The sequence below is a fragment of the Lissotriton helveticus genome, chromosome 1_1, assembly GCF_964261635.1.
Source record: "Lissotriton helveticus chromosome 1_1, aLisHel1.1, whole genome shotgun sequence".
NCBI classification, from domain to species: Eukaryota; Metazoa; Chordata; class Amphibia; order Caudata; family Salamandridae; genus Lissotriton; species Lissotriton helveticus.
The window spans coordinates 684,455,951-684,482,667 of record NC_136057.1 but is presented as its reverse complement, the minus strand read 5'-3'; the positions used below and the strand labels follow the sequence as shown (position 1 = coordinate 684,482,667).

The window sequence follows — 26,717 nt, the reverse complement described above, 5'->3', positions numbered from 1 at the left end:
CCAAAGAGGCGGGAGCCATCAAAGGGCATGTCCATGAGCGAGCTCTGGACATCGGGCGAGAGCCCAGTGGGACGCAACCAGGGGTGGCGCCGCAACGCCAGTCGTAGAAATTGCTCTGCCCAGCGAATGCGGGGTGTCTAAACCACACCTGATGGCAAACTTCGTCGCATCCTTACCCTCCGCAATTGCTTGGGAAAGGACAGCCTGGACCTCCTCAGAACACTGAGGCAAGACCTGAGCTACCGAATCCCACACTGCGTGGGAGTAACGGCCCAAGAAGCAGGAGGTGTTAACCGATCGCAACCCCAAGCTAGCTGAAGAAAACAACCTCTTGCCAAATTGATCTAGCCTTTTAGAGTCCCTATCCGGCCAAGCCGTGGGAAAGGCACTCTGCGACGTCGAGGCCTGAATGACCAGGCTCTCAGGCATGGAATGAGTGGTCAAGAAGGCAGAATCACCAGGCGCCGGGTGATGACGCCTAGCGACGTTTTTATCCACCGGCGCCCACGTGGCGTGACGCAACCAAATACCCAGGAGGACTTCGCGGAGGGCCTCTTTGAAAGGAAGCAGCGGATCCGACGACGTAGACGCTACTGGAGCACCTCCGTAAGGAGGTTGGTTTTAAGGGCCACCGTAGGGAGGTCGAAATTGAGAGCCTCCGCAGCACGACGCAGCACCACAGTGTAGGAAGCATCCTCCTCCATAGTAGGTGGAGGAGAGGCAAACCCCGGGTCAGAAGACACATCAAGTTTGCCCGCATCTTCGAGGTCATCCACCAAATCCTGCTCAGAGTCACACTGCCGGGCAAGGGGGTTCTCGGAGCCATCCCAGTCCTCGTCCAGCTTCGGTGTAGATGGAGCCGGTCGCGGTGGCAGGGCCGGAGCCAAAGGGGGGACAAGCGGCGTCGGAACCGGCACCGTAAATGGCGCCGGCCGGTGGCCGAGCCGTGTCCCAATTCGCATCCCAGGCCGGAATGAAATGGTCCGGGAACCGGGGCAGGTGTGGGAGAAACGGCACCCAGTGCGGCGCCTGTGGTGGAGCCAAGGGCGGCGCCTATGGCAGAGCCAAGGGCGACGCCGGAGCCGGTGCACCTAGTGGCACCGGGGCCGGAGGCGCAGAATCCTGTGGCCCCAGTGGCGGAGCTGCCGGGCCAATAGGATTTGGACATGGGACCGCGGGGCCCAAAGGCGCGCCGGCGGGAGCCCGGGGCCTGAAAAGGCGGTCCATGGCAGCAAGAAACTCCTTCATCTGTTTAGGAGTCGCCGACGGACCCGGGTATAGCGGGTAGGCCACGGGACTCCCCGGCTCCAGAGCAACCGCAGGGGCGGAGCCCCTGTCCCTCTCGTCCGCTTCCGGGGAGCGACAGGGGGACGCTAGAGTGTGAACCCGCTTCTTCGACTTCTTTTTATGGCATCACTTACCGGAATCTGAAGGCGAAGACTTGGAGCCCGAGAAGCGACAGCTCCAGTCCCGCGAGCGGTCCCGTGAACGGCCCCTAGACCCGGAACGGTGGTTAGAGGAGTGCCGGGCCTCCAGCAACTTCCGTCGCTGCTCCCGCAAGGCCTTCGGGGCCATGGCTCGACAATCCCGGGAGTGGTGATCAGTCTCCAGGCAGTAGAGGCACACATCGTGGGGGTCTGCCACCGACAGTTACGGCGGCACGACTCACAAGACTTAAATCCGGGGATCCCTACGTGCACCAGGAGACAAGAAAAGGAGACACAAAGTCTCAAAAAAGTAGTCAAAAAATTACTGAGGTACGTGCTCAATCCGAATCTGCGCTTTCAGCACGGAAAAAGAAAGAACTGACGTCAGCGCGCATAGGTGGCGCCTAAGTAGTCTCGGTGACATCATCTCGACGCATGCGACGCCAGCGACGGACTGAGCCACACAACGCCACCTACTGACGCAGGAGTACTGCTGAGCAAAACTTTACGGATCCAATCTGACGCCTGTGGATATTCTAAGGTAAGGAATCTATCACTAACGTGTCTCTTTCAGATAAATGTCTTACACTACTCTGTGTTAGGCCTAAGGCCGCTCGCCCACACTACCACAAATAGAGCACTTTGGGTTTATATTGAGCCTGGTTCACTTCTGGGGAAATCTCTGGACTCTGTGCACGATATAACCACTTAGTAGTATACCATATAGAGTGCCAGAGTCCTACAACCTGCAATTGTGAGAATGCTTTACGTGGTTACTGCTGAATGATTTCAGTAGGTCAACATTCTCCATTAGTAAGGCATTGGCAGCTGCTTCTCAGAGGGGTATGATTAAGCAGCAATACCATTTTTTATATCATGACACCAAGGCAGCATATCAGTAGATTCATACAAGATACGTTTTTACCCTGAAAATACTTTTTTTATTGGGGTTACTGTACATCTGTTAGTGAATAGCAACACGATCAATGAATACTGGAAACAAGAATTTAATGAAATAAATTGTTTGGCACCACTCTGCTCCCTAGCCGTGTTGTTGGCTAGATAAAGACATTAACAATCTGAAATGTCATTTGTGGATTACAGCATTGGGCTGTGAATAATTTAAATGATTCTCAAGTTGACACTGTTGTGCTAATACAGATGATTTTTTTCCTAATAGTGATGGATATGAAGATTTGCTAAAAAAAATTGAATGACGATTTTTGTATAGAGTTTTGTACTACCTGGTATGAAATTCAGCCCCTCTCCAAGTGAATCTGGAACAGACAGAGTGCTTTGTAGTTGAGTGTTCAGAGAAAAAGATTACTTCTTCAGCATCTGTCAACAGGTTTTCTAGAGTGGTAGAGGAGCAGGCTTCAATCCACACTTTGTACCTGCTACTTGAGGACGAAGAGACACGCTCCACTCTAGAGAAACACTGCAAACCTTGCCAATACTGCCTTTTATAAACTCTGTGTCTGTGATGTACGCTCTATGAATACATGGTGAAAATGCCTTACAAAGGGTCAGATACAGGCAGAAATTTCTGTAACAAAAGGCATGTCACACAGTTACAAAGTCACGTAGTGACAAACACACACAGTTAATTGTGATCAGCAAGGGATTTCATAGGACAAAGAAATAAACAAATGCTACATAATAAGCATAAAACGGACTACAGCAGATATCCTTTCTTTAAGCAACAAAATTTAAGACTCTTTTCTCAGTATACGCAGGTATATCAGAAAGCTTAAATGTCATACTCTATATATTATAGAGTATTTTGAATAACATTGCCTCCCCATTTTTCGTAAAGTTATTCCTTCTAAAAATTATCCTTCAAAATGTAAATGAATGTATAGTCACAAAGCGCCTCACCTTAGACTAATTTATATTAGTCAATTTGTTTCTACATGACGGCAAAGAATTTTGCTTGAGACTTACATGATGAACTCATTAGGCTGGCAAACTGTTGTTGCAACTCCTCCAAGAACAATCCAAGGATTTAATACGGTCTGCCCACCCGTAACAGATGTTCCAGCCTCTTCTGCTGCATCTTTAAATCCCTGGATAATAAGTGGCATTACCTTGTCCCGCTCCTACAGAAGAAAGATGTAATAAAAAAATGGTAATGTCATATCTACATTTCAATTAAATTGATAGGAAATATAGTAGAATGCACCCTGGTGATATAACGTTTGCAGACTACAATATAGCATAGTATCAGTATTTATATGGAGATCATTACCCCTGTCAAGGAGCTGAAGTGATTTGAGGACAGGTAGCAAACTACTCCACTGTATTATCACAACATTAGCTGCATGACATGTTTAAGGAATTCGTTTTTTATTATTGTTCACTTTCTTATGTATTTGGTTACTTAAACTTCATGGATTATTATGGAATTTCTATTGTGCCATTTGAGATTTTATATATATAATGAGCAATAAAAATTAATTGTCAAACAATACAGAATAGGCAGCTATGATGAATATGTGATTGAAATGTACACTAATGCCCAATGTAGTAAACACAAAGAAATATGCACTGTCACTTTAACACTGCTACTAAAAAGAGAAAAAAAGTTGGTACAAAAGTAGTCAGGTGACTGACTCACGTGTCATGTGATCAAGGCACTCCGGTGCCGAAACGCGTAATGGCCGACAGGAAAGCAACTAAATAAAAGATTATACTATGCACTGAATTGGGTCTGTGCTCCATGTTCTTTTGGGAAAGGAATTTGCAAGAGGCCAGCTGGCAGTGGAGTTTTTGGGACATTGAAACCGTTTTTTTTCTTCTCCGGTTTTACACGGACCCCCTTTCAAGATTAAGAGCGGACCTTCGCAACAAAGAAGAAATCTTCTGGAAACGGACAACAAACGCTGCTTAAATTCAGGAGGATTACTGATGCAAAGAGCCCCCAATAGCGCAAGAAGTGCAGGAATCTTACAGAGTAAGTGGGACAACAGAACCTGAGTCAGAGGACCTGGGGAAGCTGTCGGGAGCTGAAGGTAGGATTGTATGCGCTGCGTCTAAGATTGGGTGAAAGGAGTGCTAAAGCTTAGTTGCGCGACCTGTGTAAAGCATAAAAAACACACTCTGGTTCCGGTAACAGCTAAGCAGAATACACCCTTATATTGAAGTTGCAACCATGTCTGCTGACACGTTAAGAGATCGCGAGGCAGCTGCGTTAGAGATGTTTGATGACATGACATCACCGCCAACAAACTACAAAGCCCAGAATGCACCAAGCGGAGCAAAAAATAGCACGCTCAGGGATAAATTTCGCACCTTGGAGAAATTAAGTAAGAACGAGCAAAGTAAATGGTGGGAGGGCAGGTCCCTTCAACGCTATTTAGATGTAAATCGTGTACCGAGGGGGATGCGCATATTAATTGCGCCAAGCTTTGAGACGCCCGACCCCATCATGTTAAAAGAATGGGCAGAAACAAATTTGGAGTCATCCAGAAAATAATGACAATGTTGGTGAAATATGCGGAAACAGACCGACAAAAATTGCAGACACAGATTGATTAATTAAATGAGGACATCAAGGCAATGGGAAAGTGTGAAGAGGAAAGCAAATTAAGGAAAGAAATGATATCCCGCCTAAAAAAAGAGGAGGATAAAATAAGAGAACGGAAGACCTACAAATACCACCGAGATAGGGCAGATTATGAATGTGGCCGAATCTTTACTTTCGCTAAAAAATATAAGAGTATGAAGATTTCCAAATTCAGTGGAGTGTCCAAAAACGCAAATAAGGGCAATCAAAGAAACAAACCAGGTGAATCACCAGCCTCAGATCTAAGTTCGGCAATAGAAAGTGAAACGGAAGATACAAGAGATGGAAGAGTTCCAACTGCAATATCACTAGTTGAAGAACTGGATTTTTTAGAGGGGAACAAAAACAATCCCTATGCCCAAAACGACAAATAATAAAACAACCAGTAAAAACAATACCCTCAAACGCCGACAAAGGCGAAGGAAGGGCAAGGAAAAGGAGAAACCACCAGGCGATATCAAACGCGACGGTGGAATCGGAAATAAACGGACAAGAAATGGTGCAACAGTCAGAAAGTACTACCATCACAGTAACAAATCTGTCAAATGAAAGCTTGAATACAGCCGAATTACAACTACTATCACTGGGTCTATCTTTTGCACCAGAGAGCTCCTTTGACTATGCCGCCACAAGAATGGATATCTACAGAGGCATAAGGAAACTAAAACTAAAAAAGTATCACCTGCTACGAGGCAATGCTGAACAAGGGGAATATGCTACACCGATAGGCTTATCACCATCGGTGGAAGCAACAACATGCTACAACTTCAATACCCAAGATAGGACACTACTAAAGGACTTGGAAACCCTTGCCACTATAGAACCACTGGATACAAGGGAAATCAATGAAAGCAATATAAGCAATGTGGCAGGCAATACAAAATTCAAACCTCAGTCCACCTTTGTCCCAATAATGCCAAGAGATGGGATAGATGTCTATCATGAACAACTAATCAAAGAACTGAAACAGCTAAACTATAGAACAAACAAATCAGAAAAGAGAAAGAAAAATAAACAAGAAATCAAATATCAACAACTGATGAGCAAATTATCCAGCAACAAAGAAATTGTAATATGCAATGCGGACAAAGGGGGTAATTTGGTAATCTGGAGTAAATCGGATTACATAATCGAAGCCCAAAAACAGCTCACAGACAAGGAGCGCTATTGTCGTTGTGATCAGATTGTATTAAAAACTACATTTGAAAAGTTTTATACAAAATTGCTGGCCTGGAAAGAAGTGGGACTTTTAAGTAAAGAGGAATATTTGTTTTTAAAGAACAATACACCAACTACACATGTACTTTATTTTATACCCAAACTACATAAAAATCCAGAGAAACCTCCAGGTCGCCCTATCATCTCGGCAATGAACAGTTTAACAGAACATGCCTCCCAGTATATAGATCATTTTTTGCAGGACTTTGTACAAGACTTGCACACTTTTCGAAGAAAAGAAGAGAGGCCATGCGGGGAGTGAGGACAGGTAACCGTTTATTTCAGGAGTCCGGTTAATGGCGAATGCATTTCGGCTTGAGAGCCTTCTTCAGCGCCTTCCTCCTAAACGAATCAGTCCCAAATGAGTTCCTCCTGTGAATAAGTGTCAGTAGGTACTGAGTTCCCTCCCCCTAATGTACTTTATTTTATACCCAAACTACATAAAAATCCAGAGAAACCTCCAGGTCGCCCTATCATCTCGGCAATGAACAGTTTAACAGAACATGCCTCCCAGTATATAGATCATTTTTTGCAGGACTTTGCCCAGAAACTGCCCTCATACCTGAAAGACATCAGTGACTTTTTGGCTAAAATAGATAATTTTGAGTGGCACAAAGACTATCTACTAATTACGATGAACATAACATCTTTATACACAAGTATCAGCCATAAAGATGGAATGAGGGCAACAGAATACTATCTTGGACAGAGACCTCACATACATAAACAACATAGTAAAATGATTTTAGATATGACTGATTTCTGTTTACATAATAACATTTTTCTTTTCCAGCATACATTATACCAACAAATACGTGGTGTTGCTATGGGGGCCAGTTTCTCCCCCAGTTACGCCCGTCTCCATATGGGGTGGTGGGAGGAGCTGGTCCTCCATAGAAAATTTGGGAACACCTTGAATCAACATGTCAAATGCTGGTGGCGGTATATTGATGATTTGTTTTTAATTTGGGATGAATCAGAAGCAAATGTTTTTATTCAAGAACTAAACCAGAATGACATTAACTTACAGTTTACCTCAGAAATTAGTGCACACCAGGCTATCTTTCTGGATGTGGAAATATATATATATCTAGATATATATATATATATATATATATATATATATATATATATATATATATGAAGACGACTATTTCCTCCCAATTCGAAGAAAATTGCACAGACTACTCACGATGCTTCAATGATTTTATTAACACGAAGTCAGCAGCTCCCTACCGACGCGTTTCGCCACTTAAGGCTTGGTCACGGTAAATGTGATCAGTTACAAGCTTCTATTTACATCTTAAATCATTAACACAAAGAAAGGACTTTTCGTGTTGGTTTACACAGACTAACTTATAGTCGCCATCTTGGAGTGTGTCTTAATGTCGTTTTTGCCACCAAAATATACACAAATTAAATTTGCAGCAGTTTAACAGTTTATACATATTTGCATTGCGTTTGCTTTATATCGCCCAAGTGGGCAAATCAATTTAATTGATACACTGATAAATTTATCAATAATTCCTAACACTTGGAATTTTATAACGCCTATTTGGGAATTTATAACAAAGTATACACACTATTAATAGTTGTGTTTCCACAAATCATACAGTCCAAAAGTTTATCGCCTGATCTGGCATAAATCATGCCCCAGTGGGCTCGTGTACCAAATCGCAATGCCTGAACTGATTCACTCCACAATTTACAAAAAGTCTTGCCCCAGTGGGCTGATCATGAGTGGCTCTCCTTGTCTCCAAAATAATGTTACGTTTGTCCTCCAGATCTTATTGCACGTTCCTGCATGAAAAAGATGTAATCATTTAAAATTATGTATTCAACATATGTACATTTTAAAAACTAGAGAGAGATATCAGGACCTTATTGCATTTTCATAGGTGGACTGCCATTTCTTCACTACAATTCATACCATTTGGGTGTAAGGTCTCAAAGTCAATGATATATTTAGACTCGAGAATTCTCAGCTGTCGCAGCCTATCACCTCCCCTTACATTTTCTTTGACTGCATCAAGTACCACAAATTTCAACAAATTATCATTTTGGTTGTGGTGTGTCTTGTAATGTCGGGCAACCGGGTAAAGTTCGTTGTTATTTCTAATTGCCCGTTTGTGTTCTAATATCCTAATTTTTGCCCTGTGTTTGGTGCTTCCGATGTAAAATTTCCCACAGGGACAAATTAAACAATACACACAATACTCGGTGTTACAGGCAAAGTTACCCATGATGGAAAAAGGCCTGGAGCTGTTGGGCATCTGGATTTTCTTACAGTTCGCACTTCCTTTACAAGCCTTGCACTTCATACAACACTCAAATCCTGCTTTATTCCTGGCTGCGGTTTTCTTTTTTGACGAAACCATATTTATACTTAGCTCGTCTTTCAGTGATCTTCCCTTGCGAAAAGTAATCTGGGGGTTCTCTGTTATGTGTTTGCTTAAGAATTTATCGGTAGTTAGAATTGGCCAGTTTTTTGTCAATATCTTCCTCACCTGATATGCTTGCCCAGAGTAGGTGGTAATGAACCTTACTGTCCCCTCCTCCTCACTCAAATTTCTTTGTTTGGGTACAAGTAATTCCGTTCTTGCCATGCTATCAACTCTGACTATTGCTTGATTGATGGTTTTTGCAGGGTAACCTCTCTCCTTAAACCGGTCTATCATCACTTGTTTTTCTTTCTCAAAGTTGAAGCTATCACTACTATTGCGTTTGGCTCTTAACAGCTCTCCAAAAGGTATACTTTGGATGAGACTGTAAGGATGAGCACTAGTCGCAAACAGCAAGCTGTTCCCCGCTGTATCTTTTCTGTGCAGGCTCGTGGACAGTTTGTTATTTCTGACCTCCACTATGGTGTCAAGAAAGATGACCTTCTCACTGCTTATGTGAGAAGTTAGTTTGATGTTCATCTCGTTGTCATTTAGACTGGCAATATATCTCCTGGCACTCACTTCATCTCCCCTCCAGATACAAAAGATATCATCTATAAAGCGAATCCAGAGTATCACTCTTTCCCCCTGGTCGCCTTGGCTACTGGACACCTGCTCCTCCCACCAGCCCATGAATAAATTCGCGTAGCTGGGGGCGAAGCAGGTGCCCATCGCCGTGCCCTGTATCTGCCTGTACAGTTGATCGTTTAAATAAAAAAAGTTGTTAGATAGACAAAATTGTGTCATTTTGATTAACATATCACTGTGTGGCTGGGCAGTAATTGATCTCGCTCTAAGGAAGTGTCTGACTGCCTGGATGCCAGTTTCATGTTTAATTGATGTGTATAAACTGGTCACATCCATAGTTATTATTAAATAGTCAGATTCCCAGGTTAGGTCATGAATTAGGTTTAAGAAGTGCATGGTATCTCTGAGGTAAGCAGGTAGGGACATTACAAAAGGTCTCAGGAAGTAATCTATATATTTAGATGTTACCTCCAATTGTGACCCCATGGATGACACAATAGGTCTCCCTGGTGGACATAGTGGGTTCTTGTGTAATTTTGGCAGTAGATATAAGACCGGTGTTTTCGGGTGTTTGCATTTCAGTCCTAGATATTCTCCCTTTTCCAAAATTCCCTGTTCATACCAGTTCAATAGCATGCCATCATATGTCACTTGAGAGTCATAATTCCTCCATAGAAGCTTTACAATAACATTGTGTGTCATCAAGTTGTGATCGACCTTCTCTCAGATATTCAGTCTTGCCCCACACCACAACATCCGATTCGATTGTAATCCGCAATTCGGATAAGGGAGGAAATGTTGTGGTGTGGGGCAAGACTGAATATCTGAGAGAAGGTCGATCACAACTTGATGACACACAATGTTATTGTAAAGCTTCTATGGAGGAATTATATGACTCTCAAGTGACATATGATGGCATGCTATTGAACTGGTATGAACAGGGAATTTTGGAAAAGGGAGAATATCTAGGACTGAAATGCAAACACCCGAAAACACCGGTCTTATATCTACTGCCAAAATTACACAAGAACCCACTATGTCCACCAGGGAGACCTATTGTGTCATCCATGGGGTCACAATTGGAGGTAACATCTAAATATATAGATTACTTCCTGAGACCTTTTGTAATGTCCCTACCTGCTTACCTCAGAGATACCATGCACTTCTTAAACCTAATTCATGACCTAACCTGGGAATCTGACTATTTATTAATAACTATGGATGTGACCAGTTTATACACATCAATTAAACATGAAACTGGCATCCAGGCAGTCAGACACTTCCTTAGAGCGAGATTAATTACTGCCCAGCCACACAGTGATATGTTAATCAAAATGACACAATTTTGTCTATCTAACAACTTTTTTTATTAAAACGATCAACTGTACAGGCAGATACAGGGCACGGCGATGGGCACCTGCTTCGCCCCCAGCTACGCGAATTTATTCATGGGCTGGTGGGAGGAGCAGGTGTCCAGTAGCCAAGGCGACCAGGGGGAAAGAGTGATACTCTGGATTCGCTTTATAGATGATATCTTTTGTATCTGGAGGGGAGATGAAGTGAGTGCCAGGAGATATATTGCCAGTCTAAATGACAACGAGATGAACATCAAACTAACTTCTCACATAAGCAGTGAGAAGGTCATCTTTCTTGACACCATAGTGGAGGTCAGAAATAACAAACTGTCCACGAGCCTGCACAGAAAAGATACAGCGGGGAACAGCTTGCTGTTTGCGACTAGTGCTCATCCTTACAGTCTCATCCAAAGTATACCTTTTGGAGAGCTGTTAAGAGCCAAACGCAATAGTAGTGATAGCTTCAACTTTGAGAAAGAAAAACAAGTGATGATAGACCGGTTTAAGGAGAGAGGTTACCCTGCAAAAACCATCAATCAAGCAATAGTCAGAGTTGATAGCATGGCAAGAACGGAATTACTTGTACCCAAACAAAGAAATTTGAGTGAGGAGGAGGGGACAGTAAGGTTCATTACCACCTACTCTGGGCAAGCATATCAGGTGAGGAAGATATTGACAAAACACTGGCCAATTCTAACTACCGATAAATTCTTAAGCAAACACATAACAGAGAACCCCCAGATTACTTTTCGCAAGGGAAGATCACTGAAAGACGAGCTAAGTATAAATATGGTTTCGTCAAAAAAGAAAACCACAGCCAGGAATAAAGCAGGATTTGAGTGTTGTATGAAGTGCAAGGCTTGTAAAGGAAGTGCGAACTGTAAGAAAATCCAGATGCCCAACAGCTCCAGGCCTTTTTCCATCATGGGTAACTTTGACTGTAACACCGAGTATTGTGTGTATTGTTTAATTTGTCCCTGTGGGAAATTTTACATCGGAAGCACCAAACACAGGGCAAAAATTAGGATATTAGAACACAAACGGGCAATTAGAAATAACAACGAACTTTACCCGGTTGCCCGACATTACAAGACACAACACAACCAAAATGATAATTTGTTGAAATTTGTGGTACTTGATGCAGTCAAAGAAAATGTAAGGGGAGGTGATAGGCTGCGACAGCTGAGAATTCTCGAGTCTAAATATATCATTGACTTTGAGACCTTACACCCAAATGGTATGAATTGTAGTGAAGAAATGGCAGTCCACCTATGAAAATGCAATAAGGTCCTGATATCTCTCTCTAGTTTTTAAAATGTACATATGTTGAATACATAATTTTAAATGATTACATCTTTTTCATGCAGGAACGTGCAATAAGATCTGGAGGACAAACGTAACATTATTTTGGAGACAAGGAGAGCCACTCATGATCAGCCCACTGGGGCAAGACTTTTTGTAAATTGTGGAGTGAATCAGTTCAGGCATTGCGATTTGGTACACGAGCCCACTGGGGCATGATTTATGCCAGATCAGGCGATAAACTTTTGGACTGTATGATTTGTGGAAACACAACTATTAATAGTGTGTATACTTTGTTATAAATGCCCAAATAGGCATTATAAAATTCCAAGTGTTAGGAATTATTGATAAATTTATCAGTGTATCAATTAAATTGATTTGCCCACTTGGGCGATATAAAGCAAACGCAATGCAAATATGTATAAACTGTTAAACTGCTGCAAATTTAATTTGTGTATATTTTGGTGGCAAAAACGACATTAAGACACACTCCAAGATGGCGACTATAAGTTAGTCTGTGTAAACCAACACGAAAAGTCCTTTCTTTGTGTTAATGATTTAAGATGTAAATAGAAGCTTGTAACTGATCACATTTACCGTGACCAAGCCTTAAGTGGCGAAACGCGTCGGTAGGGAGCTGCTGACTTCGTGTTAATAAAATCATTGAAGCATCGTGAGTAGTCTGTGCAATTTTCTTCGAATTGGGAGGAAATAGTCGTCTTCATAAATAGGGTGGCCGGCACCCGCACAGACTCGCCGTAATCAGAGACTGGGAACAGCCGGGAATGGTTGTCGTACATATATATATATATATATATATATATATATATATGAAATCCACTATTGCTGGTAGAAGGGGTCAGCTGTCACGGGCGGACCTGCATGAAGCTACCAGCCAGCCACATTAAATTCTTCAGAAAAACTCCACCAATTATGGAAAGATGCAGGACACTCGTAGTTCAGTGGTATAAGATTTATTCTGCAGATGAAAAAGTAACGACGCGTTTCGCCAATACGGCTTGATCACGCTCGTCTGCAAGTAAACACAGCCATTTTTTTATACATCCAACACCCTAGTGCATAGTTACCAACTTGGAAAATAAGCAGCCATTTTGGAATGGTAAAATGTTGATGGAAAACATATGCTAACCCATCCGGTTCGCACTTCCTGACATTGATATATTTCAAAAACATGTAACTTGAATTATGTACATATTAAATACAAAAATATATTAGTTGCTGTCAAAAGAGTTACGTATGATCAAATCACATAATTTGAACTCCCACAATGTTATCGACATATCAGAATCTAATAAATGCATAATTATATCATCATTACACATGTACTCCCAGATATATTCCTCGGGAGAAAATAACTAACCAGCGTGAGTGATAGTATTTCATTCGCTGCTCAATAATCTTCCGCGCCATTGGTTAGACGTTGTCCTAGCTACACGCTGTCAACAGTCGTAATGATCGACTATGTGAGAAAAAGTGCATATAACGCTGCCCCAGTGGGCCGTAAACCTCCCAAGTGTTCAAAGTCACGTGAAATCATATAAACCCCAGTGGGTAATGCATTTGAAAAATAATATTGCATTAATAGATTCTTCCAATAGAGTCCAATATCTTCTGCTAGCCCAAGTTGTGTGAAATCTAAAAACAATACAAAGATTGTGTTAAAATCAAGAAGACTACGGATACATTCTTACAATAGATTAACTCTAATCTCAATGTGCACATATATTCATTCATATAAATGTACGGCCAGTTCTTCACTCATATTAAATCCTTTAGGAGTAAGACACTCGAAATCCACAATATATTTTGATTCTAGTTTCCTAAGTGACAACTCACGATTGCCTCCTCGGATCCCCAAATCAACATTGTCAATAACCACTAACTGCACCAATTTCTCATCCTGCATGTGTTCTGAGAAGAAATGTCGCGCTATAGGGTATTGTCTGTTGTTGTTACGTATTGCGCGAAGGTGCTCCAGTACTCTCTTTTTGGCCTCATGTTTGGTACTTCCCACATACCATTTATTGCATGGGCAAATGAGCACGTATACACTATAGGGTGTGTTGCATGTTAGATGTTTGCGTATTGTGAAGGTCTTACTAGTAGTGGGCACAAGAAGAGTCTGGCAATCATGACTAAATTTACATGCTTTACAGCGTCTGCAGCATTTAAAGCCAACATCCTGATTAGTTGTACTTGCTGATGTAACATAATTCCTACTTAGTTCATCTCTTAATGATCTGCCTTTCCGGAAGGTTATTTGTGGGTTGTCACTCAAATATTTCTTGAGATGTATGTCAGTATGCAAAACATGCCAATGTTTCTCAAATATTTTACGCACCTCACGTGCTTGACCTGAAAAAGTAGTGATAAATCTTACTTGGTTTACATCATCCGATGTAACTCTCGGAATTAATAATTCGTCTCTGGTTTTCAATGCTACTCTTTCCTTGGCAGTGTTGATCATATTAGGACTATACCCCCTATTCTGGAATCTCAGACACATTTTCTTCTCTTCATCACGAAACGCACCCTCGGTACTGCAATTCCGTTTGGCGCGGAGTAACTCGCCATACGGAATACTGTAAACCAAGCTGCGGGGATGGCAACTGTTCGCATTTAAGATGCTGTTACCAGCAGTTTTTTTGCGAAACAGCTTGGTGACCAGCTGTTTGTTCTCAACCTCAACAAGAACATCGAGAAACTCAAGCTTTACATCACTGATATGTTCAGTAAATGTAAGATTCAAATTGTTGACATTTAGTTTCTGTATAAAAAGCTTCACAGATGTCTCATCACCGTTCCAAATAAAGAAAATGTCATCTATGTACCGCAGCCACAGGGCCACGTTGTCAAAGTCTGCCATCTCACTGACAACCTGCTCCTCCCACCAGCCCATGAATAAATTCGCATAGCTGGGGGCGAAGCAGGTTCCCATGGCTGTGCCCTGTGACTGACGGTACAAGATGTTGTCAAAGAAAAAAAAATTGTTTCTAAGACAAAAGTCAATCATAGATATGATCATTTTCGAGTGTTGCAAGTACGTACTTGCAACACTCGAAAATGATCATATCTATGATTGACTTTTGTCTTAGAAACAATTTTTTTTTCTTTGACAACATCTTGTACCGTCAGTCACAGGGCACAGCCATGGGAACCTGCTTCGCCCCCAGCTATGCGAATTTATTCATGGGCTGGTGGGAGGAGCAGGTTGTCAGTGAGATGGCAGACTTTGACAACGTGGCCCTGTGGCTGCGGTACATAGATGACATTTTCTTTATTTGGAACGGTGATGAGACATCTGTGAAGCTTTTTATACAGAAACTAAATGTCAACAATTTGAATCTTACATTTACTGAACATATCAGTGATGTAAAGCTTGAGTTTCTCGATGTTCTTGTTGAGGTTGAGAACAAACAGCTGGTCACCAAGCTGTTTCGCAAAAAAACTGCTGGTAACAGCATCTTAAATGCGAACAGTTGCCATCCCCGCAGCTTGGTTTACAGTATTCCGTATGGCGAGTTACTCCGCGCCAAACGGAATTGCAGTACCGAGGGTGCGTTTCGTGATGAAGAGAAGAAAATGTGTCTGAGATTCCAGAATAGGGGGTATAGTCCTAATATGATCAACACTGCCAAGGAAAGAGTAGCATTGAAAACCAGAGACGAATTATTAATTCCGAGAGTTACATCGGATGATGTAAACCAAGTAAGATTTATCACTACTTTTTCAGGTCAAGCACGTGAGGTGCGTAAAATATTTGAGAAACATTGGCATGTTTTGCATACTGACATACATCTCAAGAAATATTTGAGTGACAACCCACAAATAACCTTCCGGAAAGGCAGATCATTAAGAGATGAACTAAGTAGGAATTATGTTACATCAGCAAGTACAACTAATCAGGATGTTGGCTTTAAATGCTGCAGACGCTGTAAAGCATGTAAATTTAGTCATGATTGCCAGACTCTTCTTGTGCCCACTACTAGTAAGACCTTCACAATACGCAAACATCTAACATGCAACACACCCTATAGTGTATACGTGCTCATTTGCCCATGCAATAAATGGTATGTGGGAAGTACCAAACATGAGGCCAAAAAGAGAGTACTGGAGCACCTTCGCGCAATACGTAACAACAACAGACAATACCCTATAGCGCGACATTTCTTCTCAGAACACATGCAGGATGAGAAATTGGTGCAGTTAGTGGTTATTGACAATGTTGATTTGGGGATCCGAGGAGGCAATCGTGAGTTGTCACTTAGGAAACTAGAATCAAAATATATTGTGGATTTCGAGTGTCTTACTCCTAAAGGATTTAATATGAGTGAAGAACTGGCCGTACATTTATATGAATGAATATATGTGCACATTGAGATTAGAGTTAATCTATTGTAAGAATGTATCCGTAGTCTTCTTGATTTTAACACAATCTTTGTATTGTTTTTAGATTTCACACAACTTGGGCTAGCAGAAGATATTGGACTCTATTGGAAGAATCTATTAATGCAATATTATTTTTCAAATGCATTACCCACTGGGGTTTATATGATTTCACGTGACTTTGAACACTTGGGAGGTTTACGGCCCACTGGGGCAGCGTTATATGCACTTTTTCTCACATAGTCGATCATTACGACTGTTGACAGCGTGTAGCTAGGACAACGTCTAACCAATGGCGCGGAAGATTATTGAGCAGCGAATGAAATACTATCACTCACGCTGGTTAGTTATTTTCTCCCGAGGAATATATCTGGGAGTACATGTGTAATGATGATATAATTATGCATTTATTAGATTCTGATATGTCGATAACATTGTGGGAGTTCAAATTATGTGATTTGATCATACGTAACTCTTTTGACAGCAACTAATATATTTTTGTATTTAATATGTACATAATTCAAGTTACATGTTTTTGAAATATATCAATGTCAGGAAGTGCGAACCGGATGGGTTAGCATATGTTTTCCATCAACATTTTACCATTCCAAAATGGCTGCTTATTTTCCAAGTTGGTAACTATGCACTAGGGTGTTGGATGTATAAAAAAATGGCTGTGTTTACTTGCAGACGAGCGTGATCAAGCCGTATTGGCGAAACGCGTCGTTACTTTTTCATCTGCAGAATAAATCTTATACCACTGAACTACGAGTGTCCTGCATCTTTCCATAATTGGTGGAGTTTTTCTGAAGAATATATATATATATATATATATATATATATATATATATATATTTTTCCACAATTATCCAAGTTAGACGCGCACTCAGAGGTAAAGTGGTACACAGTGTCGCTTTATTGCTGTAACGCGTTTCGGAAGCCTCAACTCCCTTGCTCACACAGTTGAGGCTTCCGAAACGCGTTACAGCAATAAAGCGACACTGTGTACCACTTTACCTCTGAGTGCGTGTCTAACTTGGATAATTGTGGAAAAGTGATTGACTGGCGGGGCTCTGCCAGCCGTAAACGCGCCACCAGACTGTGGGAGGTTCCGCCGTGAAAGAGCCGTGGAAAGTAATATATATATATATATATATATATATATATATATATATATATATATATATATATATATATATATATATATATATATATATATATATATATATATATATATATATATATATATATATATATCCTACTGGCGGTCGCCAGTAGGTATATATAGTTAGGATTTTTTCTCTATGGGATTTTTGAAAATTCTATGTCGAATAACTTTGGCGTTTGAGGACGGAATTGGCTGAAATTTTCAGGAAAATGGCACATTTTGTTTCTGAGCAGCCCCTGAAAATTTGGGGGGTTTTCGTCAAGGGGGGGCCGAGAAAAAAGCGGGGTCCCAAAACGCGTTTTTCCCATGCAATTTTCCATAGGGCGGTTGGCCTCACTTTTAGCTCGAACGGCTGAATGGATTTCCACGAAACTTGGCAAAATTGTAGGGACTGGTAGCCCGATGTGCCTTTGCTAGGTCTCAATATATGTGTTCCAGTGGATTTTGAGAAATTAACGTTCAAAAAAATATATATATCTGTAAGCGCGCTCCGGGCAGCGCCCCGGTTCGCGTACCTGACGCGTAACGTTACTTCGCGAAGCGAAGCTGATTGGCTCTCTGGTGTCTGTCAACATTCTAAACAGTCCGGAGCGGCCGCCATCTTGTCTCTCGGTAGGATCGAGAGACAAGATGCGGTGAAAAACGAAGGGGGAAATGAAGGAAAGGGGGCAAGGTAGACCCCTCCTGACCCCCTAGGATTGATGAGGGGGATATTAAAGTGCCCCGCGGGGCAAAAAACAATTTTTTGCGATTTTTCGCCATAGAGGCGCGTCCCGGTACGCGAACCGGGCAGCTAACTGGCAGCGTAATGGGAGTCCGCCATCTTGTGTTTTTGGAGCCTCCGGTTCGCGTACCGGGTAGCGTCCCGGTAAGCGTAACAAGAGAAACAGTAAAAAAAAAAAATTAATGGAATAGATTATCAAGAAAACTTTGAAAAATTGTAGGGACTGTTTGTTTGATGTGCCTTTGCAAGGCCTCAAGATATGTGCACGTGTGGATTTTGTCTAATTAAGGTTAAAAAAAAAATATATATCTGTAAGCGTGCTCCGGCGCGCTTACGTTACCGGTTTTGTTTGCGCTGCAGAGCCGATACGTCAGTTATGCGACGCGTCATGAGGCGCCTCACGTGGCTACGTGATACGTCACGTAATAAAGAATATATTTTACAGATATAGATATTAGCTTTTAAAAAACCATTGAAATTCACTGAAAAAACCATAGGTTATAGACCATATATAGTTAGGAATTAGCATTTACAAAACCTTGAAAATTCACTGAAAAAACCATAGGTTATAGACCATATATAGTTAGGAATTAGCATTTACAAAACCTTATTTTACTCACACAAAACCATTGAAATTCCATATATAGTTAGTTGCACTAACTATATATCGCGCACCCGCAATCCACTGCTGATGATGTCACATATTACATCATTCATGACATGGTCAGTGACATCACTGATGACATCTCAAATGACATCACTGATGACATCACTGATGACATCTCAAATGACATCACTGATGACATCACTGATAACAACATCCAGTGACTGTATGTTTCTGTAAAGTTAAAATATGTCTTACATATTGAAGAATGAGTGGATTTATAAGTGTCTGGATGAAGGATTTAGTAGGTGCATGACTGACTGTATGAGTGAGTGATTAAATGTGTCTCACTGAGTGCATGGGTTAGTGACTAAACTGTCTTAATTTGTGCATCATTATATCTTTTGTTCTGTAAACTGCTGCATGTGTTGATCAGTAGCTATATGAGTAACTATATGGGTTATTGATTGGTTGCCCATGTATTTGTATGGGAGACTGAGTGTGTGTGTGTGGGTGTCTGGGAGGTGTATGACTGTGCATAGATGTGTGAGCAGTTGATTCACTAGATGTATGGGTTCAAAAGTGCATGTGGAAACAGCTGTATGGGCGGTTGACTGTGTGCATGAGTGTATTGGTGAGTGAATGGATATCTCAGTGCTACATGTCAAAGTAAGTACATATGTAAAACACAGTACATGTGAGAGTTGACATATATAAATAACTGTGCATAAGAGCCAGTGAATGTGTGAGTGGCTGTATGGGTCATTGTGAACTTGTATCCGGGATTGTATAAGAGAGTAAATATGTGTTAGTATGTGTTTGAATAAGTAAGGTGTGTCTAACTGTATAGTTGAGAAAATGGAGGTGTGATTGATTCTTTGCATGACTGACTAGGTGTGTGTGTAACTTCATGGATGAGTGACAGTCTGTGAGTGTCTGTTTACACTGAGTGTATCTAAGGTTATATTAGAGTCTGAAGAAGTTCATCGTATTATCACATGAATGATGTCATCAGTGATGTGATCAGTAATGTCAAATGAGATGTCATCAGTGATGTCATCAGTGATGTCATCTGAGATGTCATCAGTGATGTCATCAGTGATGTCATTTGAGATGTCATCAGTGATGTCACTGACCATGTCATGAATGATGTAATATGTGACATCATCAGAAGTGGATTGCGGGTGCGCGATATATAGTTAGTGCAACTAACTATATATGGAATTTCAATGGTTTTGTGTGAGTAAAATAAGGTTTTGTAAATGCGAATTCCTAACTATATATGGTCTATAACCTATGGTTTTTTCAGTGAATATATATATATATATATATATATATATATAGATATATATATATATATATATATATATATATATACATATATATTGCGGTAGGATTGAAACTAAAATGCACAGAAAACCTACTGCAGTCAATTCAGTACTACACGCTAGCAGCCATCATCCAAAACACCTGGTACAGAGCATCCCCTATAGGGAAATGCTACGTATAAAACGTATTTGTAGTACTAAAAATGAACTGAAGAAATCTCAACTGGAAAGTAAACTAAGGTTTTTAGAACAGGGTTACACGGCAAAATGTATAGATGCTGCAATACGGAAGAGTAACTCGGTAGACAGAAGTATGCTTTTATGTTATGTTATGTTATGTTATGTTAAGGTGAGCTTATAAAGCGCTCTGTCACCGTGGGTTTCCTGGCGCTGATCTAGTGCTGGGGGCGGGCAGGGAGGGGTTAGCCAGATTGTGGGAAGAGCCATGTTTTCAAAGATCTGCGAAATTGGAAAAGCGAGTTGGAAAATTTAAGTGAGGATGGGAGAGAATTCCAGAATTTAGGGGCCAAATGTGTGAATCTCCGACCTCCGATTCTGCAGAGCTTGAAAGAAGGGACAACCAGGAGGCGAAGATAAGAAGATCTGAGGTTGCGTGAGGGACAATAGGGACTGATAAGAGATTTCAAGAAGGCAGGGCAAGGACCAGTTAGAGATTTGAAGGTAAGGCAGCCGATCTTAAAGGCTACCCTCGAAATGACAGGGAGCCAATGTAAGTTGGTAAGAAGAGGTTTAGCAGATTGCCATTTCGGGATCCCGAAGGCCAGACTCCCCTTACCGGAAATAGAATCACGTGTTGGGAAGGATAGTGCTGCAAAGCAGATCAAAAAATTAGACCTACCCACCAGTGAGTTCAGAATGATAGTTGGGTATAGCAAACAAAATAAGGAAATCAGCCATATAATCCAGAGAAACTTGTCATTGGTTAAGAATGACCAGGTTTTGGGCGATAACCTACCATGCAGACCCTCAATTACAAATAGAAGGGCACCTAACATGAGAGATAGACTGGTGGTAAATAACTCAATTGAACAGCCAAAAATTAACTGGCTTAACCAAATAAAAGGACTCTATAGATGTAAAATCTGTAAAGCCTGTCAAAATGGAGTAAATACCACCAGTTTTAGAACTGCTTTCGGTAAAGAGGATAAAAAGATTAACAAAGCCCTGTCATTCAAAACCGGTTATGTAGTGTATATTCTGGAGTGCCCCTGTGAGCTTAGGTACGTGGGAAGCACCAAGCTGAAGAGAATTTTACAACACATAAGAACAATCAAAAACCGAGACTCAACTTACCCTGTTGCCCGCCATTTTAACGAGTTCCATCAAGGAGACCCAAAACTTCTGAAATACTATCTAATAGACAGTATACCTTCCAATAAAAGAGGAGGAAATAGGAAAGACAAACTCCGTAAAATGGAAACCAGGTATATTTTAGAATTGGATTCCAGACACCCCAATGGTTTGAATATCACGGAAGACCTATATACCTGTGTATAAGAGGGAATATGGGTCTACCCCACGTTATCAATTACTGTAAGGCAATTTAATTCCTAAAATGAAAATAATTACCAAGGGATGGGCTAAGTAAAGAAAAGAGAAATTATTTTGAATACCTTTAGAAAAGACCTCACAATCAAATCAATGGACTAATAACCAAGATAAAAGTTTTTATCTTGGAGGTTCAAATTTTAAATATGTTCTTTTAAAAACACTGATGAAAACTCACTTTTAGCATTTTTCTTTCACTATAACACAAATATATTACTGTCGATAGAAGCTTCTTTCGACAGATGTGGATCACTACAACAAACGGGAGGCGATTAAAAAACACTAAAACAACATGGCTGGGGAACATATGTGACCCCAAAAATACAATACAGACCATAGGTCTACATTGACTATATACAACCATAGTCAAATTAGACAGGGGTTCTAACATGATTCGAATGTACTGCGTTTTTTGCACAAAGTTTTAAATGTTCTTATATATATATATATATATATATATATATTACCTACTGGCGGTCGCCAGTAGGTATATATAGTTAGGATTTTTTCTCTATGGGATTTTTGAAAATTCTATGTCTAATAACTTTGGCGTTTGTGGACGGAATTGGCTGAAATTTTCAGGAAAATGGAACATTTTGTTTCTGAGCAGCCCCTGAAAATTTGGGGGGGGGTTCGTCAAGGGGGGGCCGAGAAAAAAGGGGGGTCCCAAAACGTGTTTTTAACATTGAGTTTTCCATAGGGCGGTTGGCCTCACTTTTAGCCCGAACGGCTGAATGGATTTGCACGAAACTTGGCAAAATTGTAGGGACTGGTAGCCCGATGTGCCTTTGCTAGGTCTCAATATATGTGCTCCAGTGGATTTTGAGAAATTAACGTTCAAAAAAAGATATATATCTGTAACAGCGGACCGGGCAGCGCTCCAGTTCGCGTACTTTTCGCGCAACGGAGCTTTGCGAAGCTGATTGGTTCTCCGGCGTCTGTCAACATTCCAAACAGTCCGTAGCGGCCGCCATCTTGTCTCTCGGTAGGATTGAGAGACAAGAGGAGGCCAAAGCGAAGGGGGAAATGACCATAAGGGGGCATAGTAGATCCTTCCTGACCTCTTAGGTTTGATGTACCATTTTGTCAAGTTTGGTGTAATTCCGTTCAGCCATTCAGGCTGTAGACGTATGTAAATGTCCTATGGAAAATTGCATGGGGAAAACACATTTGAAAGTGTTGAAATTTAGAACCAATTAAAATGTTACTTTGGTTTTGTATTTGTGTGTGATGAAAGTTAATTGGTTATGTATATATGTCAAATGAGAGGAAACCACAGCCATTTTGTGATACTACTGTCTGAGGTACATTTGTGAGGAATTTTTGGTGGTGAATTTCTGGTGTTTGATTTACACAGTACTAACACTTCTCCTACTTTTAAAAAGGTGAGTTGTTAATTTGTAAGGGGAACTATGTTGTACACTTGAAGATAATTTGAAAAATGTTTACTGTTATTTATTTGCAGTCCTTCTGTTATACTAAATACTTGATAAAGTTAGTTTTATATTATGTATTACTAAAAACGATAAATGAAAGTGATTATTTTTTTCTGCAATTTACAGCAAGCAATTTCAAAATAAAATGGCTCACAATGAAGAGACCGTGGCAATTTCTTTTGAATTGTCCACTACATTGATTGAAATTGAGAGCACCAATAATGAAATATTGTCACAAGGAGGACATGACTTGTATGATTCCATTAGATTGATTGAAATGGACAGCACCAAGAATGAAATATTGTCACAAGGAGATGACTTGAATGATTCCACTACATTGATTGAAATTGAGAGCACCAATAATGAAATATTGTCACAAGGAGGAGATGACTTGTATGATTCCATTAGATTGATTGAAATGGACAGCACCAATAATGAAATATTGTCACAAGGAGGAGATGACTTGAATGATTCCACTACATTGATTGAAATTGAGAGCACCAATAATGAAATATTGTCACGAGGAGATGACTTGAATGATTCCACTACATTGATTGAAATTGACAGCACCAATAATGAAATATTGTCACAAGGAGGAGATGACTTGAATGATTTTTTTGATCAATCTCTTGATGGTGAATTTATCGAGTGTTTGGAGACCATAGAGTTACAAGAATCATCATTGGAGACTTTTAATGAGGACATTGCTGATGAGGACATGTTACTAGTTCTTTCAAATTTAGAAAATTCTGAAGAATAAATTTATATTTAGAAATCAAAAATTGTTTGAGACATTATTCATTTTTATTTTTAATTTATGAGGTTGTAGCGAAGTGATTGTAGTATAAAATGAGACTTATAGTATAGAGTGCAACATTTTTATGTTGCATGGTAAGTTTACTCATATTTACTTCCCTTCTGCCACTATATTATCTCCAATGTGTATTTGACATCTCTTCTTCATCTCCGGCCTCCTTTCTCTCACTGTGTGTCTCCGATGCATCTTATCGCTGCTATTTTGTGTAATTACAGAAGAGAGTAAAATAAAATAGTTCGGAACGTGAAAAGGGGGCAAAGTAGAGTACTCCTCACCCCCTAGGCCTTTTTAGGCGGTCCCAAAAGGATCAGTTTCTGCTTTCCTGAGAGATTATGGTATGAGTTCCATATACCACAATAACTTGCATTACAACATGCAAGATATCTATCTCCTATTACCAACTTTTGGAGATATTCGCGCTAAGCGCGAATATCTCCAAAAAGTAACACCTGCCCTGAGCAGTCCTTAGCCATGTTATCCAATGGGAGGTGGATAACATGGCTAAGAGCATTAGCTCGGTAATGCATGAATATCGCTGAGTTTTTAGCGATATTCATGCATTGCGGCCGTTTATTATCGCATTTGCGATAAACCTTGATAATAGCAAGGTTTATCTTCGATAATTTCTGACGATGCTTAGTGGTAAAAAATTGGTTGGTAAGCATCGTTAGCGATAAATATCGCTTAACTTTGGTAATATGCCCCAACGTCTGTTAACGTTCGATTCGAAGGAAATGAGGAAGTGTTGAAAAACATTGTCTGCGCCATCTTGCCTTTTTTGAAATGCCACACTTTTGTCGTGCACGGCAGCCATTTTAGATGTCTTGACCAGACCCACTCTCTGCACGCTGTCGATTCGTAGCATGGCTCCTCACCCACGCAAGCATCTTCCCTAGGCACTGGCCACCACCGCTCTCTGTCTTATGCATGGGCAATAAACCTCCCCCCATCTGCGCTGCTCTTCCCTGAGAATCACACTCTGTGCCCGCCCGACACCTCCCTTTCGCCCTATTCACTACCGCACCCTCTGACACTCCTCTTTCTCTGTGTCCGATTGTCCAGGCTATCAGCTAGCCCTGCAGATGTAGTTTATGGCCCCAGCTGTAAAGAATCACCCCTCTTCAAAGGAGTTATAGTAGATCAAGGCCCACACCCGATGAGATCCGTCACACCACACGTGTTCCTACTATCTGAAAACCATCCTGTATTGTGATTGGGGAGGGGACCGAGCCTGAAGCGGAAGATTCCAGGAATGACTCTTTGTACATCAAAGTTTTTACAATTATGTGTCACATTAAAAATATATAGCACTCCAACAAAGTAGTAGGAATATAAAACTTTAATAACATATAAATATATACAAGAAAACAAAAACAGTAAAAACATTTAAACAACGAAGAGACCGTGGCAATTTCTTTTGAATTATCCAATAGATTTATTGAAATTGACAGCACCAATAATGAAATATTCTTGTCAGTAGCGGTCTGTTGTGCGAATAGTTCCAAGGCAGCAGAACGCGCTGAAATCTAGATGGCACGAAAGTGATGTCTAGTAAGTTGCCGCCCAGCAAAAAACGGCGTGGGGCGCCGCGGGGGTGAGTGAGTCCAGTAGGCACCACAGCTATTCTTACCGGCATTGCAGAATTACTGCTGGGGACAATGCCTGTGCTGTAGCAGGGTCACAGCAGAAACAAAAAGGATTCTGTTGAAGATGTTGTTGGTTTTCAATTTGAAAACAGTTCTGGTGTCAACTGCTATGCTAATGTAGTGGTTAATGTTTTGTTTTCTCTAGAAAATGTAAAAGAGGGGGAGGCAGTCCAAAGTTCCGTTAAAAGGGCAAAGGAAAGGATCGGTGGTTTGAACTATCAGTCAAAAAGGGGAGGGGGTGCAATAATTTTTCCTACCGGGTCACACTGTGCTTTCACCGGAAGTGAGGTCTGCAGGATTCTAGTAATTCAAAGTGAGGCTGGCGCCAGCATGGGAGCGCCGACGTCCCGCGGATACAGTTTCGTCACTCCACGGGCGATCATGGCAGTCATTCCCCATCGGGGGTCGGAGACTCCCGCGGCTCCTCTAGAATCTTCAAGGTCGTGGAGGACTACGGTGGTGGAGTCAACCAGTGACCGGGCCATTTCTTTATGCTGGGCCCGCTCTTGCCAGGTCGACCGCCATTTTGAGAGTTCGGCAGCTACCGGCGATCGAGGGGTCACATGAGCGGACGGGCTCCACCCTGCCGGGCGAGACGTTGCAGCATGGCCACAGTGGAAGAACCCTTTTCCGGGCGCCTGGAGCGCTGAGGGTGCAGCTGGGAAGCCTCCACCTGGGGAGGCGGGAGAGGCCTGTTCGCACCGTCTCTCCCTCCCAGTGCACCCCACGGCGTCTCGCTTGAGATTTGTTATGGCCGGACCAGGCGATGAGGACGAGGGGGGGGGGGTCGGAGGCATGTGCAAGACATCCCCCCCCAGTGTTGTCGCAGCCATTATAAAAGAAAGAAGTGTCCCGTCCGTCTTCGGGCCGGGCTTCCGGTGGATGTCGGCCGGACGCCCCTGGCTCTGGCCCCATGAACGGGTTTCTTGGTTTATCGGCTGCAGCCGGATCCCGTCGGCCTCGGCCCCCCGACCGTTGGTGGCCGGACCGGAAGAGCATGTGGCGGGACTACCTGCAACTCTCAAGGGCCACCGCGGCCGGACTGGGAGAGAGAGGGGAGGGTCGAGGAGACATTCCCCCCCCCTGCAACTGTTCAGCGTTGTAAAGGCAATCCCCTGGCCGGGTCCCGCTGGCCTCGGCCTCTCCTCCGGCTACACCCTACGTTAGGATCTCCTGGCTGAG

The 26,717-nt window shown here is 41.8% G+C and overlaps 1 protein-coding gene across 3 annotated transcripts in view; it reads right to left on the bottom strand.

Moving 5' to 3' along the window:
- SEPHS1 (selenophosphate synthetase 1) overlaps positions 1–26,717 on the bottom strand; it is a 308,347-nt gene that overhangs the window by 174,313 nt on the left and 107,317 nt on the right. For all 3 annotated transcript variants that reach the window (XM_078674220.1, XM_078674218.1, XM_078674219.1), the window contains exon 5: positions 3,372–3,526. In XM_078674220.1, the coding sequence (XP_078530346.1) occupies positions 3,372–3,526 (155 nt within the window). The remainder of the gene's footprint in view (positions 1–3,371; positions 3,527–26,717) is intronic.